We start from the raw sequence: 16,199 nt of genomic DNA, 5'->3' as shown, positions 1-16,199 counted from the left end.
CCGACAACGCACACTTTTTTCCCTCTGTGTTATCTTCTCGTGACCCCCTCCCCCAAAGACCTTTATGATTGTGTGTGTGCGAGCCTGCAAGTTTGCCACCACGCTCTGTTTCTTGTTTAAATCCTTTTTTCCTTCAGCAGATAGAAGAGCCTCCCCACCCTCTCCTCTACCCCCCCCCCCCACATACACACACACGGACACTATTGTGACGTTTGTCCCCCTCTTCCTGATGTTTCTTCAATAATGTGTTGTTTATTCTTCAGGACACAGAAGTCCGTGTGCGGTTTATTTCAGGGGAGGGAGGAAAGGGGTTCCCCTCCCGCACCGTGGGGAGGCTGAGCAACTCACCACTGCCCCCTGTCCTCCTCCTCATCCCCTCCCCTCCCCCCCCCCCCAAAAAAAAGACCGCCAATGCTGAATTGCCTCCGGTAATGACAGAATCGAGTACGTGTGGCATAGAAAAGCCAAGCAGCCTATCGCATCTCCGGTGGCCAGGGCCTGGATGATGTGGGCGTGCAAGCAACCTGTGACAGCTTGCAAAAAAATGGTACCGCTTATAGGACGAGCGCAGTGTCAGCATGACTCTGGTGCATCTCAGCCGACTCTCATTACTCGCAAACGGGGAAGCCCGAACCACCACCACGCCTCGCAAGAGAGTCGAACCGCGTGGCTGCGTACTTCATGCCAGCAGCTGTGAGGGGGTGTGCAAAGCGCATGCCGTGCATGGCTTTGAGGCAGAGGCCATGCCCAAGCGACTGCATGGACATTACTGTAGTGGCCGTGTAGCACTATGCGTAGCACCACGCGAGTGGTGTGGGTGATAAGTGGGGAGTGTACAGTGTTGTCACTCACACATCATATAGTGCATCAGAGCAGAGCCGATGGTGGCGACATTTTCTGGGGTTGTTGTTGTTATATTGCTTTTGTGTTCTACATTATTCTTGTTTTGTTGTTGGTGGCTTCGCCACCCCCTTTTCCCTCGCATCATACCCAGACTCCTACGTGCAGTGTTGTGCTTGCCCCGCTTCGTCTTCATCCCCTCGCCCGTTTCCCTCATCCCTCTCTCTCTTCTCCCTCACCATCTCTCTTTGTCCGCCCGCCGCACGATGCCATTTTGTCCGGTGTTAATGAAGGTCGCCGGGTGCCTGGACGATGAAATCGTGCGCGATGTAACGCAGTGACTGCGTCGCTACCGCAACCGATACCAGCCGCTTCTGCGGTGCATGCTCACGTTAGCTCGCCACCGCTGCTGCAGGCCCGCTGCTCACTGCTCCGAAGAGTGCGGTGTGTGCCAACAAGATCCACCTTCTCGTCGGGCGCTTTTATCCGCCTCAGCAGGTGCGCGCGCAACCCCGGAATCGCGGCGACTGCACCACTGGCGTGTGGTGTCGACCGCGCTGCTTGGCTCGCCCTCGGGTGCCGGCTCCCAGTCGTGCTGGACTGATTTCCCAGCGACGACGGCACTCGGTGGAGCCACCACCACTACCGACTGCCACGATCGAGCCGTGCGGCGTCTGGAGGACTTCATGGGGTTCCATTTCCTGCCGATCGCCATGAGGCACAACTGCCCCCCCTCCCCTCCCCTCCTCCAGCCCACCGGTGGCGGTGCCGGCATCGGCTAACACCTTTGTACTGCGACACTACGTGAAGGGGAGGGGGGGGAGAGCCGCACATACTCGTTCCTGCTAGCGGACTCCTCCTGCACTTCTGCGAGTGTCTCCACGGTCACCGTCGCGGCAGCGGCCATCGTTGACTTGCGGGCAGCACCGCTCACCGCGTATGCCGCGGACTTGGGCTGTATCGGTGCGACCCTCCGGTGGATCATTTTCACTCACTGCTATGTCGACGGCGCGTCTGGGCTGACCAAACTGCTCGGGCGCTTCCCGGCTGCCCGTGTCGTCCCCGGAATTCCTCTCACGCCTGTCGGCACAGCGGAGGACGTGCAACTCAGCCCTCGCCTGCGACTCAGAACTGTGCGCGTGCCAGCCTTCTCGCCGGAGCGTCTACTCGTTGAGATTTGCCTCTCCGAGGTGCGTACGGGCCTTTGCATGGGTGTGCTCTGGAGCACCGGTGCGGCGCCCCGCTGGGACCTGCTTCAGTGGTCTTTCTGTCCCCGCGAGACAACAGGCGGACCTGTGCCGCCGTTTGCCTTTATCAGCAGCAGTGGTGGCGACCGCGATGCAGCCCTGGTGCACACTCACGGTGTGCTCAGGAGGTACGTGCTCGATGTTTACTTTGCGCCGCTGCGCGCTGTTGGCAGCGGGCCGAGAGGGAAAAGCGGTGAAGCGGCCAAGACGACTCGCACCGACGCGGCTACGATGAGCAAAGAGAGAGAGGCGACGGGAGTGGTGGCTGACTGCGACGCTCTCCAGCGAGTCGTGCTGCTCCCCGCACACGGCGGGTACTGCAACGTGACGAGTCAGCCGGATCTCTACTGGGCGGCGCATCTCGGCGACCTCACGCGTATGAGGCACTCCCGCACGGTTATTGACACGCTCGCCACGACGACAGAGGCGTTCGCCAAGGACAGCAGGCGTTTGCCACCGCTGCCGCACCCGCCGTCCTTCGACGCGAGTCGCGTGGTACATCTGCGCCAGCTACTTGCGCTACTGCAGCCTGAGCACCGGGCAGCGTGCGCGGCAGAGTTTCCTGCTGATATGCAGCAAGCGCTGCGGTACACCTTCGACCCTGCCGTCGCACGCGGTGACTCGTGGAGTACACCTCGCCAGCAGCTCGCTTCCTTCTCGTCCTACGTAAGCCTCGTCGACGTGCGCAGTGCCACCGCTTACCACGCGCTGCACCTCTGCGGCGCCGTTAGTGTGCCGGTGAGTTTCCCGGGCGCGGCATACGGTGCGTCGAAAGCAGAGTTGTGGCTGCCATGTGCGACAGAGGAACAGCACGCCGAGGTCTTGCAACGTCTCTCAGCGCTGTCCCCAGAGAGTCGTGTACATATCCTGACTCTGGCCGACTTGCCATGCCCCTCGGAATAACCGGTGGAGCACTCGGGGGAGGGCGGGTCGGCGATTGCGACGAAGCTGCCGTGGCGAGAGCTGCAATGCAACCCGCCTACCAGCGTGCCCGCTGATGTACTCCTTCGCCACACCCTGCATTGGATACAACGCGGCGACGCACTCTCTCACTTGATGTCGTACGAGCGCCTCGCTGCAGTCGAACTGGCCGATACGCACGTCGTGTTAGACGTGCGCACGCCGTACGAGTGGAAAAACGACTCGCATCCGCACAGCGCTCATGTCGGGCTGGCAGCATTGTGCGCCATGGCAGTCGGAGACACCGCTGCGGCATTGCCGTCGCTGTCGCAGTGGCGCTGTAATTGGTCCCCAGGGCTGGCGGCCGCGTACATGGATAGGATACACACAGCCTGGCGCTCCTCGCAGGACTCTCTGCCGTGCGGCAGGCCTTCTCTCTCCCCGATGTGACGGTCTACTGCGCTGGTGCGTACTGATCGCTGATCGCCTTGTCGCACTTGCAGTGTGCAATGGAGGCCTCCACGACCCCGGCGTGGCGCATGCTGCGCATGTTCAGCGTCTCGGGTGGCGCCTTGCAAATCATGAAGCAGCGACCAGACCTGTGGCAGGTCAAGGACCGCTCTATTGTATTAGCCGACCCAGGTAAGAGAGAGAGAGAGAGATGTGAGAACGAGACGGACAAAGAGAAAACGACAAGAAAATACGTGCGCCGTCTTCTTCACTTCCTTCGTGTCCCGGCGAAGCAGACCTTCTCGATAGGCCGCCTCTCCGCGTCACTCCTCCCTCCTCTCTCTCCCCTCATGTTCTCTCTTTTCGCTCTTGACGAGTGATGCGAAGTTGTGGAAGACACCGGCGCGTCTCAAACTGCAAAGGAGTGTAGGTGGGGGGGGGGGGGCACCGGAGAGGAGCGACGCTCGTCTGTCTATCAGGGCTGACGTAAGGTGTCACCCCCTCGATTTCGGTATCTGAGTACGTGCGTGCGATTCCTGGTGTGTGCGTGTGTGCCTGATGTTATGCGCGCATGACGCCCTTTGGAGCGAGCCTGTCTACAACGGAGCAGCGCGTCGTCCTCGCGTGTTCTACTTCTCCCTTTCCTCGTCACGCAAAGCGGTGAAACGCTGCGTGATGTCTATGACCTCCCCCCCCCCCTCACTGTCCCCCTTGAATGTCCGCGTGTCTGTGCGCGTCCCTGAGCGGCCGCCAGGTCTCATCGTTCCGGGGAAGAGAGGGGGATTGAGAGGGTAGCAGAAGGGGGAAGGGGGAGAGTGGAGGCGCATGCGAAACGTACGTGCGTGTGTGCGCGCACCTGTGTGTAACACGCTCCGCGGTTTCCAGGGGCTGATACTGTGTACTGCATTCGCATGCAAGGGACGCTGGACATGCACTTATGAACCTGACAGGCGCGCAGGCGTCGGGTCTGCGTGTGGAGAGAAAAGGGAGACCGCACGCGCAACAACAACAACAACGACGTGCGTGCCCTGCGTCCCCCCTCTATTGTTTTCTGGTCTGTTATGTCCTCGCTCAGTTCTCGGGTGATGTTTGGCCACCTGGCTGCTGGGCTCTCTGTGCGTGTGCGCGGTATGGCAATCCGCTTGCACAACGGCGTTGGCGCCTCTTGTTCAAGTCGTTTATCTCCCACCTTTCTCTCCCTCCTTCTCGGAGAGGAGGAGGACATAATGAATGGGATACGCAGTGCAGGTATCGCTTGTGTGTGTGTGTGCTTCTTTGTCTCGTCTCTCGCCGCTGTCGTCAATATGGATTCTCCTGTTCTTGTCTGTGGTCGATGAGCGGTGTGCAGCCGGCATGTGGGCGATAGGATGGACGTGTTGGGGTTGCTGGTGCTGTTGTGTGAGGTGGGCGGTATTGTCGCCATTCGGGCACACGCGGCGGTGTCCCTCCACTGCTCCCGCCGCGCCCGCCTCAGCCCGACCCGGGCCACGCCTCTCCATGAGGCGTCACAGAAGTGCTCCCCACGACAACGTCAATGGGAGCAAAGCGCAACGGGCAGGGCCCGCCGATACGCCCTGCACCGTTTGCCTGGTTCTCGTGCCTTGTGCTTGTCTCCTCGCTGCCGCGGCGATGCCCTTCCCCATCTCCCCTCATCCGCCGGCTTGCTCTGCTCGTTTGCCTCTCACGCGTGTGTGTCCGTCAATGCGGTTACTCCCTCTCGTTGTGCATCTCTCGCAACCACACATGTCTCTCTCCACCTCTCTGTCCATTCCCTCTCTCTACGCCTGCTGACACCTGTGATGCCCCCCTCTCCCCCCCCCCCCCCATTCCCCATTCCCCACGCCTCAAAACATAAAACGAACACGCACACATGCACAACCACGTCAATGCGTATGCACATGGCAAGAAACATATCCCCTCACCAAGCATCGACACTCTTCCGCTCTCCCGACGTCCCCTGCGTCTCCCCCTCCTCCCCATTTCTCTCTCCCCTCGGATCACCTCCACCTCACCCATCTCAGGCTCTCTACGGTCACGTTGAGGGAAACAATGAAGTGGGGAATCAGCCCTGTCCTCTATGCCATCCTGCAGGCCATCGCATTTCTGTTTGTGCTGATTGGCACCCCACTGGCGATGCTTAATTCCACAAATGCTAAAACAAAGACCTCCGTTCGCATCACACTTTGGGGTTTAACACTCATTACTCGTGGTATAAAAGTCCACGACTCGAACGACGAAACGTGGAAGGACTGCCCACGCCGTCGTGACCGCTTCCGTGCGGCTGAGGCATTTGCAATCATATCCATCTTCGTGTACGGCGCGGCGGCAGTCTGTGGCGTCATCCGGGTGTTCTGCTGCTCTGGCCTGCGTTGGGCCTGCCTGGTGCTCAACATAATTGGCATTGTCACTGCGTGCATCACCTGGGCGGTCGTCGCTGAGGCCTTCCACCGGGACGACAACGAGAGTTGCTCAAAGCTGCACCCAGCGTTCAATTTTGGTGCCGGTTTCGCTCTCTTCGTGGTGGCCTGGTGCCTGGATATCATCAACATTGTGGTCTTGATGCTCCCGTGCTAGGCCAGGGAGTGAGGTAGTTAGGTGAGGGGGGAGGGTGCAGGCCCGTAATAATAGACCATGTCGAGGGGGAGAGAGTGTGGAGGATACCACGGGAAGTCAGGAGGCGAGCCGGGTGGTGGCGCGGGTCTCATGCCAGCAGGGGGTGGAGAGGGCTGGAGAGCTGCGGATGCTCACATGCGCCTCTTTCCGGCCCCTCTCCTACCCCATCACTGCCCTCTCGTGCCAGCGTGCGCTGCGGTTCTCCTGCACATCTCGAGGGCCACCCTCGCTCTCTCTTCCTCTTTTAATAAAACTCCTTCTCTCTCCCCTGCTACGTTATGAGTGGCTGTCCGTTTGTGTGTTGTTTTGTTTCTCCCTTTTCCCGTGTTGCCGTCGTTGGGCTCATGCGATGACCGCCTCTTTTTTATTTTGAGGGGGTGTAAAATCGCACCTGGCAGAGAATATCGAGTATTCTGCTCATCGCCCGTCTCTCTGGCTGTCCCGTCCGCTTGTCCTCGCAGTGCGTGTATGTGTGTCCCCCTTTGTGCTCTCTTCATGTTCTCGCGTCCCCCCCTCTAATAGTACAGGCACGTGCGCCCTTGAAGTGTCAGGAGCACACCGTGACGCCAGCAGCGGCTTCCCTGTCCCCCCCCCCCCCCTTCCCCAGCTCCCCTCCACCTCAAACCCTCCTTCCATCCGCACGCCAGGGTGGCAGGCCGGCAAATCAACGGTGAATGAGATGGGGGCGGGCAAGGGAGAGGAGTGTCCGGCATGGCGACGGGAAGCCAGTGACGAGTAGGAACGCAGGGCACTGGTGCGCCCGGGACGAGGGCGAGAGGCGTAGGGCCCCACCCTGCATCGGTCACAGGTGTCCGCCCCCCTCTCTCGCACGCCGTGTTGGCGGTGGTGCGTGTTCCCGACACTTGGCATGCACACACCACAGCTCTCTCGACTGCCTACAAGGGGGTAGGGAGCGAGAGGAGAACGGGGGAGGAAGTGAGCTGGTCGCGCTGGGCAGTGAGTGAGCAAGCGTATAAGCAGCGGTTTCCAAGAGGGTGCGGGGGATAGGGCGGTGCCAGGGCTTGCGATGAGCGCACACACGGACATGGATGAGGAGAGTCGATCGATGCTCCCTCTCTTCCCCCTTTTTTGATTTTCTTCCGTTCGCATGGCACGGGGGACGTCACCCGTGCGAGGAGTGCGCATACGTCGCACATCGCAGGGTCGGACCGCTTCATTTCACGGCACGATCTTCGCATTTATTCCCCTCCCCCTCCTCCTAATTTCGTTTACTCCTCTCCAAAACGTGATTTCCGCTTCACTATTATTATGAGGGACGACATCCCTTCCCTTGCTTTCTTATTGGATCCATCGACGCCCACCTTCTGTAGAAGAGGATGGTGTTGTGGAGTGTGGCTGAAGGGAGGAAGAAGGAGGAAGAGGGGAAGGAGAGGGGGCACGCAGCCTGCTGGCTAGCTCCCCCTCGCTCCCGCTTTTCCCCTTCCCTTCCCTTTACCTCCTCCTCTTTTCCTCCCTTCCCTTCCCTTCTCTTCCCTTCCCTTCCCTTCCCTCCTTCTTTGCACGTGTCAACGTTGGTCTGTCTGCTCTGTCTGCTTTGTGCGTTTTTTCGTTGCTATTATTCTCCTGTATGCCCCCCTCTTATTCCCTCTCCCCCTCCCGATTCTCCGTCTCCCACCACCTGGGTGGCTTCTCCTGTGCGCTGTGTCTCTTTCCCCCCTGCCCAACTCTCTGGCTCCCTCTTCGTCTTCACCGTGCCCGCCTGTCTCGTCGACGCCCCTTCTCTGCCCTTTTCCCCCCTTTCCCTCCTCCGCGTGTTTGTCTGATGGAGTGAGGTGGACTCTCGTCGTGGGTGTTTTTGTGTCCAGCTCCCCCCCCTTACGTGTGCGTGCGTGCACTCGCTAGGGAAATGGACCACAGCCTTGTCTCCGCGGATGTGCGGGGGAGCTGGCGCTGCCGCCAAGAGAGCGCTACCACCGAAAAGGGACGGGGGAGGGGGGCAGTCAGAGAGAGAGCACCCGAGCATGACTTGAGGCACACGGTGGTTGACGAGGGAGTAGGGCCATCGAAGCGCACGACGACTGTGAATCGAGAAGGGGGAGCGTGAGTGGTTGTGCGCGGATTCGCCGCCTTCCGCCCATTCCCCGCCTCTTCCGCCCACTACCCCCCACCCCTTCCTCTCCCATCTCTCCTTCCCTTGCAAAGATGCTTTAATTTACTCGCTTTTGTTTATCTTCATTGATGTCATGCGTGTGACCACACACGCGTGCGAAGAGGCACGAGGTGAAATTCTGTAAAAAGTCACGAGAGTGATGGCCGCACCGAGAGAGGTGCAGATGGCGAAAAGTAACTCGCACGCGCATTGTCTGGGAGGGGGAAAACAAAACGACATCTGCTGGCACTTTGTCTGGAAGCAGTGGATCACCAGCAACGGGGACGAGCACATCCGCAGAAGCGTGCAAGGAAAAAGGCGCGTGCGCAGGAGAGGGGGCGGTGGCGAGGCGGAGAGGAAGAAAAGAGAGTCGGCCGCGCCTTTGCACCCGCGGTGGTGTGGCATTTGCCATCTCCCCTTGTCTCCAACCCTCTCCTCCCCCGGTGTCCCCCCGCTTCCAGGCGTGTTTCTCTCGTCACCCCCCTACGCGCTGTGGCCGTTTTCCTTTTGCGAGGTGGTGCGCATGCTCGCACATCTCTGGATATTTCTCTCACCCCTGGTGCCTGTGTGTCACATGGCGTCGCCGCTGCACACCAGTCTTTCTCTCTTTTTCTTTCTCTACGCCCCCGCCTTCTACCCCCCCTTCCCCCTCACCACCGCTGCCTCACTCTACGTTGATCCTCTCATTTCCCGGCTCCTCCCTTCAGCCCCCCCCCCCCTTCCCCCCTCCCCATATCGATCCCTGGCACACACACACACCTACACTCACATATAACCTCCTCACCCCCGTGTGTGTGCCATCGAAAATGTGCTGCCGTCCCTGCCGCGTAGGCATTGTCCTCTAGAGCACTTTGCAGGTCTTCGCCTTCCTCTGCATCCTTGTGGTGGGCACCGCAGTCGACCAGTTCCGCGTGCAGAACACGGATGAGCTCAGTGACCCGCCCTGCCTGACGCTGTGGGGGGCTGGAGGAGCAGGTGCAACTCTGCCGAGTGGGATGTCTTGACAACGAACTGGTGGGCGGGCTGCCCAGCGCGCCTGACACGCTTCCGCGCGGCGGAGGCGCTGGCGATTGCTGCCGTCCTCACCAGCGGCGTTGTGTGTTTTTTTGGTCTTGTGATGCTCTGCTGCTGCCACTGCCGGCGCTGGCTGTGCCTGCTGCTGAGCATCATCGGCAGTGGCTGCGGCTTTGCTGTCGCCGCGCTCATGGTGGACGCTTTCTACAACAACCATGAGGAGGGGCTCCAGATGTACAACATGCCCTGCAGCGCGCCCCGCGAGAAAGGCCCCGTCATCGTGTATCCGACCACGGCGGGTATCGCTGGGATGCTCACGAATTACAAGTTGGGTGCCGGCTTCGTCTTGTACGCTGTCGGCGAGAGCCTTTCCCTCATAAACATCGTCTTTGTGATACTGCCATGCTGAAAAAAAAAGGGGGGAGGCACTCCCCTGCGCTTCCGTGTGTTGTTTTTGTGTGTGTTGCTCTTTTGTTTTCATCTGTGTACTCTGTGGAAGGGCGCGTTCGCCTGATTGGCTGAGGAGCGGTGGTGTGTGGTGTGGGGGTGCGGGCATGGGGGAGGGGGTGCTCGCAGACCAGGCGAGAGGAAAGCTGCGGAGCGGGTGTGTGGGCGCAGCGAGGGGGATGACGGGCAGGAGGAGGAGGGCACGCCGCTGAGTGCGATCGTGGACGGCTGTATCGCAGCAGAGCAAGGAAATGAAGCGGCTGCGGCTGCGCAAACCCGCCTGGCGGATCCCACACGCGATATTCGAGTGGGTGAATATCTCGCCTCTCCTTTCTTGCGTTCGCGTGGGATTCCGCACAGCTCCCCGCCCCTCCCCTCCCCTCCCTCCTCCCCCCCTCCGCTACTCTGCTCTATGCCCGCATGCCGGTTCGCGATGCGTGTGGCCAGAGTGCCGCGCCCCTCAGTCGCCTGGTCAGCACCACATTACACCTCGTGAGTGCGCCTTTGTTGCTTTTTTCTTTGATTGATTGTCCCACTTGCCTCCCTCGTGCCGGGCCCTCTGCGAGCTGCTCACGCACTCGTAGATGTCGCGCGTAGTGCACCGTAGCGCACATCAGTTGTCACATATTCCTTCCGAGCCCTCCCCCCTCCCCCAGTTCCCTTGGTGCCATTGTATTGTTTTTGTTTCTTTGCTTGTTTGTTTGCCGTTGCTGGATGGCGCACCCGTTCACCGCCACCCACCCACCCAAGGCCGAGCCGCCGCTCTCTTTCTGTCGCGGGTCGCCCTTTACATCATGCTTTTTTTTTGTTGCGCCATCTGTTCTGGCCTTCTACGTTTTCTGCAGTCTCTTCTCAGCGTTGTGATCGCCGCTGTGCCATCTTCGACGTGTTCTCATCACTGCTCCAACGCCACTCTGCATGTCCGCGCAGGACAGCTGCTGTGCACCCCTCTCGTGTGGGCCCCTCTCTACGGCGCCCTCCCTCCTCCTCCCCTCCTCGCGTTGACGGCGCGGTGACCCTCCACCCCCCTTCCCCTTGCACACCTGTCGCGTTCTGCCAGGGAGTGAGACTTGATGTGTTGCATGGACGTCGGGCGTAGGGGCTGGGGGAAGATACGGTTGTGTGTGTGTGTGTTTGAAGAGGGGGAGGGGGGCCGGCGGGAGCGTCCCCGGCGCAGGCTGTCGATGGCCTCTCTGTCGTCCAAGAGCTGTCCTGTGTGTCACTGCTGCCTCGCTCAGCATCTCCCCCTCCCTCCTCAGCCGCGCGCGCCCGACCCACCGTCGCCGTTTTTGTGCGTTTCCCCGCTCAGTGCTTGGCTCTGTTTTTCTCTGTGCGCGGTGCCTCCACACCCAATCCGCTGCGGCGTTGTCGATGTCTTTCCGACTCTCTCGCTGCTCTCTCACGCGACGCTGCGAAATGGGGTGCCCCACTTCCCCTGTCTTTCTCTTTTCGTCTGTTGTTGTATGGGAGTGAGGGCGGGTGGTGGTGGTGGTGGCGGCGCAGCGCTGTGCTACCGACACAACACGGGGTGGGGGTGGGGGCGGTGCGAAAGAAGGTTTTACGCCGGAAGCGGCGGTGAGAAGACACCCATTTTAGACTCTCTTGTCGCTCTCGGCTTGTGCTGCGTGCGTGTGCGTGCACCTGGCCGTCGTCGTGGCCTCACCCCCCCCCTCCCTGCAGCAGAGTTGTAGGTCCGAGGAGGTAGTGCAGCGCTCTCTTTGTTTCTCCCTCTCACCGTCACGCCGGCCCCCCACGCTTGAGCGCCACCGTCTCCTCGTCTTTCTGTACCTGGAAGGTCCGGAACTGCGTGTGTGGCGAGGGCAGGCGTTTGTGCTTCAGGCGTCAGTATTGCAGCCCGAATGCCACGTCGCCATGCTGGGCCAGCCAGCGCGTCGGTGGTCATTGGCGGCGGCGGCCTCCTCCGTACGAAGCGCCGCTGCTGCCACCTCATCGGACGGTGTGTCGCGCAAGGTGGCTTCGTTGGTCGTGAAGCGGTCTACCCTTGCTCAGCCGGGGCTGGAGGGACTACGTGTCGCTGCGTACGCGCCTGCTGAGCGAGGCGTCCCGCCCTCGCAGTGCCGGCTGCCCGTGGCCCATGGCCGTGTCGGCCGCGCAGCTTGGCTCTCTTGTGTTTGCAGTCGACTTCAAGGACAGCCCACCACCCTCTGCTGTGTCGCTAAGGCCACGTATCTACGCGGCCTACGAGCGCGATGGCGTGGCCGCGCCGTCGCAGCCGGGCGATGAGGGCGTGGGTGGTGCGCGGAGCAGCGGCCTCTTGATGGGCGGCGTCGTTGTGTGGGTGAATCCGGACGGCACATTGGGCGTCCTTCTGGTCACCGGCAACGTGGACCTGGCTGTCCGGCCGGAGAAGATGGCGGTGGCGGGGGGCGTGTGCAAGTTCCTGAGCCACCCTCAGTACGTGCGGGTTGTGGAGTGGCTGTGCACCGCGGGGCTCTCGGAGGGCGACATGGTTGAGGGCACCGCGTACATTTTGTACCACAGCGGCTGGGCGCGCAGAGCGTCTCTACCTGCTGGAAGCCGCTGACATCGACCGCATGACGCACCTGTCCCAGAGCGCGTGAAGGAGCGGGATCGGCGGTACATGTCCTTCAAGTACGCTGGCATCCTCTCCGCTAGCGTCGCCTTTTGCGCTGCCGTCTCGCTGTTTGGGTGTGGAACTACAAGAATTACGTGACGCACCAGCGCTCCTACCAGATGCGCTTTGCTGTGAAGACGCTTTGCAAGAAGGTGCCACCGGGAACGCCAGCCGCGACGGGTGTGAGAGCGCCTCGGCGAGTTCTCCGTCTCGGAGCACATTAGCCGGGTTTCTGGGGAGCGTTGGATTCGGCAGGCGATTCGCCGACTGGACACAGCGCACCCTCGTATTGTGGTCCTCACTGGGTGCCTTGGGTGTGGCAAGAGCGCGCTGTGCCGCGCTGCGATCCGCGAGGAGGACATGCTCGGCGTTTTTGTGGATGTGTGCAACACGGAGGATCCACCGCGTAGCGTGATCAAGGCGCTTGGTGTGCCGCACGTCGAGGCCTGTGGCGATCCACTCGACTTCATCTCGGAGGCATGTTACAAGGTCAAGCCTGGGATGAACGGCAATGCGCCCGTGGTTGTGCTAAAGCTTCCCGCGCGGGCAGCAGCCTGTCGCACGTGTACAACGAGGCGATGACGCTGGCGTGTGATCGCCGCATGTGCCAAATTGTGGTGGAGCTGCCACTCGAGTCACTGACCATGACCAGTACGTCTCTGCCCCGGTTGGACTTCAACACGGTCCCCCACTTCAGCCGTTCGCAGGCGTACGAGTACGTTCGGCATCGCGTCGACGCTCTCGATATGGAGGTGTTTCTGGACATTGTGGGTACGAACAGCAACGACCTGGACGAACTGCTTGCCGCTGCCCATCAGCGTCGCGTATCGCCGGCGGAGTACGCGACCCAGCAACTTCTCAAGGCCATGCGTCAGCTGCAGGCGGCGTGGGGCGATGACGCTCGGCTCAAGACGGCTGTAAAGCGCTTGGCGCAACTGCCATACGATAAGGGCCAGCACGGGGGCCTCGACGACAGCAGTCTCAACCACCCATCCCTGCGCGATGTTATCTTGTACCACCCTGTGCAGGATGTTTGGCTCTTCAAGAGCCAAGTGCTGCACACCGCCGCCTCTTGCTTTCTATGAGGCGGGTCCACACAGCGAGGGTGGAGTGAGCACTGGGGCAGGCAACTGCAGGTGTGTTTATGTGTGTGTACTTCTTTGTCTCATCTCCCGCCGCTGTCGTCAATATGGATTATCCTGTTCTTGTCTGTGGTCGATGAGCGGTGTGCAGCCGGCATGTGGGCGATGGGATGGACGGGTTAAGGTTGCTGGTGCTGTTGTGTGAGGTGGGCGGTATTGTCGCTCTAGGGGCACCCGCGGCGGTGTCCCTCCACTGCTCCCGCCGCGCCCGCCTCAGCTCGGCCCGGGCCACGCCTCTCCATAAGGCGTCACAGAAGTGCTCCCCACGACAACGTCAATGGGGGGAAAGAGCAACGGACAGGGCCCGCCGATACGCCCTGCACCGTTTGCCTGGTTCCCGTGCCTTGTGCTTGTCTCCTCGCTGCCGCGGCGATGCCCTTCCCCATTTCCCCTCATCCGCCGGCTTGCTCTGCTCGTTTGCCTCTCACGCGTGTGTGTCCGTCAATGCTGTACCCCCTCTTGTTGTGCACCTCTCGCAACCACACGTCTCTCTCTCCACCTCTCTGTCCATTCCCTCTCTCTACGCCTGCTGACACCTGTGATGCCCCCCCCCCCCCCCCCCCATTCCCCATTCCCCACGCCTCAAAACATAAAACGAACACGCACACATGCACAACCACGTCAATGCGTATGCACATGGCAAGAAACATATCCCCTCACCAAGCATCGACACTCTTCCGCTCTCCCGACGTCCCCTGCGTCTCCCCCTCCTCCCCATTTCTCTCTCCCCTCGGATCACCTCCACCTCACCCATCTCAGGCTCTCTACGGTCACGTTGAGTGAAACAATGAAGTGGGGAATCAGCCCTGTCCTCTATGCCATCCTGCAGGCCATCGCATTTATGTTTGTGCTGATTGGCACACCACTGGCGATGTTCCAGCTAAGAACGAACCGAGTTAAGATCGATATTTGCTTTACACTATGGGGTCTCAAGAATGATTGCCGTTCTCGTGTGTACACCAAAAAGAGTGATGAACTGTGGAAGGCCTGCCCACGCCGTCGTGACCGCTTCCGTGCGGCTGAGGCATTTGCAATCATATCCATCTTCGTGTACGGCGCGGCGGCAGTCTGTGGCGTCATCCGGGTGTTCTGCTGCTCTGGCCTGCGTTGGGCCTGCCTGGTGCTCAACATAATTGGCATTGTCACTGCGTGCATCACCTGGGCGGTCGTCGCTGAGGCCTTTCACCGGAACACGGATCAATGCCCGAGGTTAATTGGAGCCTTCGATCTCGGTGCCGGTTTCGCTCTCTTCGTGGTGGCCTGGTGCCTGGATATCATCAACATTGTGGTCTTGATGCTCCCGTGCTAGGCCAGGGAGTGGCGTAGTTAGGTGAGGGGGGAGAGGGTGCAGGCCCGTAATAATAGACCAGGTCGAGGTAGAGAGAGTGTGTGAAGAATACCACGGGAAGTCGGGGGGGCGAGCCGGGTGGCGGCGCGGGTCTCATGCCAGCAGGGAGTGGAGAGGGCTGGAGAGCTGCGGATGCTGTCATGCGCCTCTTTCCGGCCCCTCTCCTACCCCATCACTGCCCTCTCGTGCCAGCGTGCGCTGCGGATCTCCTGCACATCTCGAGGGCCACCCTCGCTCTCTCTTCCTCTTTTAATAACACTCCTTTTCTCTCCCCTGCTACGTTATTAGTGACTGTCCGTTTGTGTGTTTTGTTTTGTTTCTCCCTTTTCCCGTGTTGCTGTTGTTGGGCTCATGCGATGACCGCCTCTTTTTTTTTCGAGGGGATGTAAAATCGCACCTGGCAGAGAATGTCGAGTATTCTGCTCATCGCCCGTCTCTCTGGCTGTTCCGTCCGCTTTCCCTCGCAGTGCGTGTGTGTGTGTCCCCCTTTGTTCTCTCTTCATGTTCTCGCGTCCCCCCCTCCAATAGTACAGGCACGTGCGCCTTTGAAGTGTCAGGAGCACACCGTGACGCCAGCAGCGGCTTCCCTGTCCCCCCCCCCCTTCCCCAACTCCCCTCCACCTCAAATCCCCCTTCCATCCGCACTCCAGGGTGGCAGGCCGGCAAATCAACGGTGAATGAGATGGGGGCGTGGCAAGGGAGGAGAGCCCGGCACGGCGATGGGAAGCCAGTGACGAGTAGGAACGCAGGCCACCGGGGCGCCCGGGACGAAGACGAGAGGAGTAGGGCCCCACCCTGCATCGGTCACAGGTGTCCGCCCCCCTCTCGCACGCCGTGTTGGCGGTGGTGCGTGCTCCCGACACTTGGCATGCACACACCACAGCTCTCTCGACTGCCTACAAGGGGGTAGGGAGCGAGAGGAGAACGGGGGAGTAGGTGAGCTGGTCGCGCTGGGCAGTGAGTGAGCAAGCGTATAAGCAGCGGTTTCCAAGAGGGTGCGGGGGATAGGGCGGTGCCAGGGCTTCGCGATGAGCGCGCACACGGACATGCATGAGGAGAGTCGATCGATGCTCCCTCTCTTCCCCCTTTTTTTATTTTCTTCCGTTCGCATGGCACGGGGGACGTCACCCGTGCGAGGAGTGCGCATACGTCGCACATCGCAGGGTCGGACCGCTTCATTTCACGGCACGATCTTCGCATTTATTCCCCTCCCCCTCCTCCTAATTTCGTTTACTCCTCTCCAAAACGTGATTTCCGCTTCACTATTATTATGAGGGACGACATCCCTTCCCTTGCTTTCTTATTGGATCCATCGACGCCCACCTTCTGTAGAAGAGGATGGTGTTGTGGAGTGTGGCTGAAGGGAGGAGGAAGGAGGAGGAGAGGAAGGAGAGGGGACACGCAGCCTGTTGGCCAGCTCCCCCTGCCCTCCCCCTCGCTCCCGCTGTCTCACTCTACGTTGATCCTCTCATTTCCCGGCTCCTCCCTTCAG

General features: G+C 60.6%; 3 protein-coding genes across 3 annotated transcripts; all 3 read left to right on the top strand.

The window, feature by feature from the left end:
* Window positions 1-1,223: 1,223 nt before the first annotated feature.
* On the top strand, window positions 1,224-2,990 carry JKF63_01706 (uncharacterized protein; the record flags this gene model as incomplete). The annotated part of the gene is made up of 2 exons (XM_067897752.1): window positions 1,224-1,605; window positions 1,636-2,990. The coding sequence occupies 2 exons, from the start codon at window positions 1,224-1,226 to the stop codon at window positions 2,988-2,990; spliced, it is 1,737 nt and encodes a 578-aa protein (XP_067753909.1).
* Window positions 2,991-3,275: 285 nt separating this feature from the next.
* On the top strand, window positions 3,276-3,437 carry JKF63_01705 (uncharacterized protein; the record flags this gene model as incomplete). The annotated part of the gene is made up of 1 exon (XM_067897751.1): window positions 3,276-3,437. One exon carries the CDS (start codon window positions 3,276-3,278, stop codon window positions 3,435-3,437), a length of 162 nt encoding a protein of 53 aa, XP_067753908.1.
* An 8,279-nt stretch (window positions 3,438-11,716) lies between these two features.
* On the top strand, window positions 11,717-12,166 carry JKF63_01704 (uncharacterized protein; the record flags this gene model as incomplete). The annotated part of the gene is made up of 1 exon (XM_067897750.1): window positions 11,717-12,166. The coding sequence occupies one exon, from the start codon at window positions 11,717-11,719 to the stop codon at window positions 12,164-12,166; it is 450 nt and encodes a 149-aa protein (XP_067753907.1).
* Between the last annotated feature and the right edge of the window lie 4,033 nt (window positions 12,167-16,199).

The sequence above is a fragment of the Porcisia hertigi genome, chromosome 34, assembly GCF_017918235.1.
Source record: "Porcisia hertigi strain C119 chromosome 34, whole genome shotgun sequence".
In the NCBI taxonomy this organism is placed as follows: domain Eukaryota; phylum Euglenozoa; class Kinetoplastea; order Trypanosomatida; family Trypanosomatidae; genus Porcisia; species Porcisia hertigi.
The sequence above is the reverse complement of the archived record's forward strand: the minus strand, read 5'-3'. Positions and strand labels throughout refer to the sequence as shown.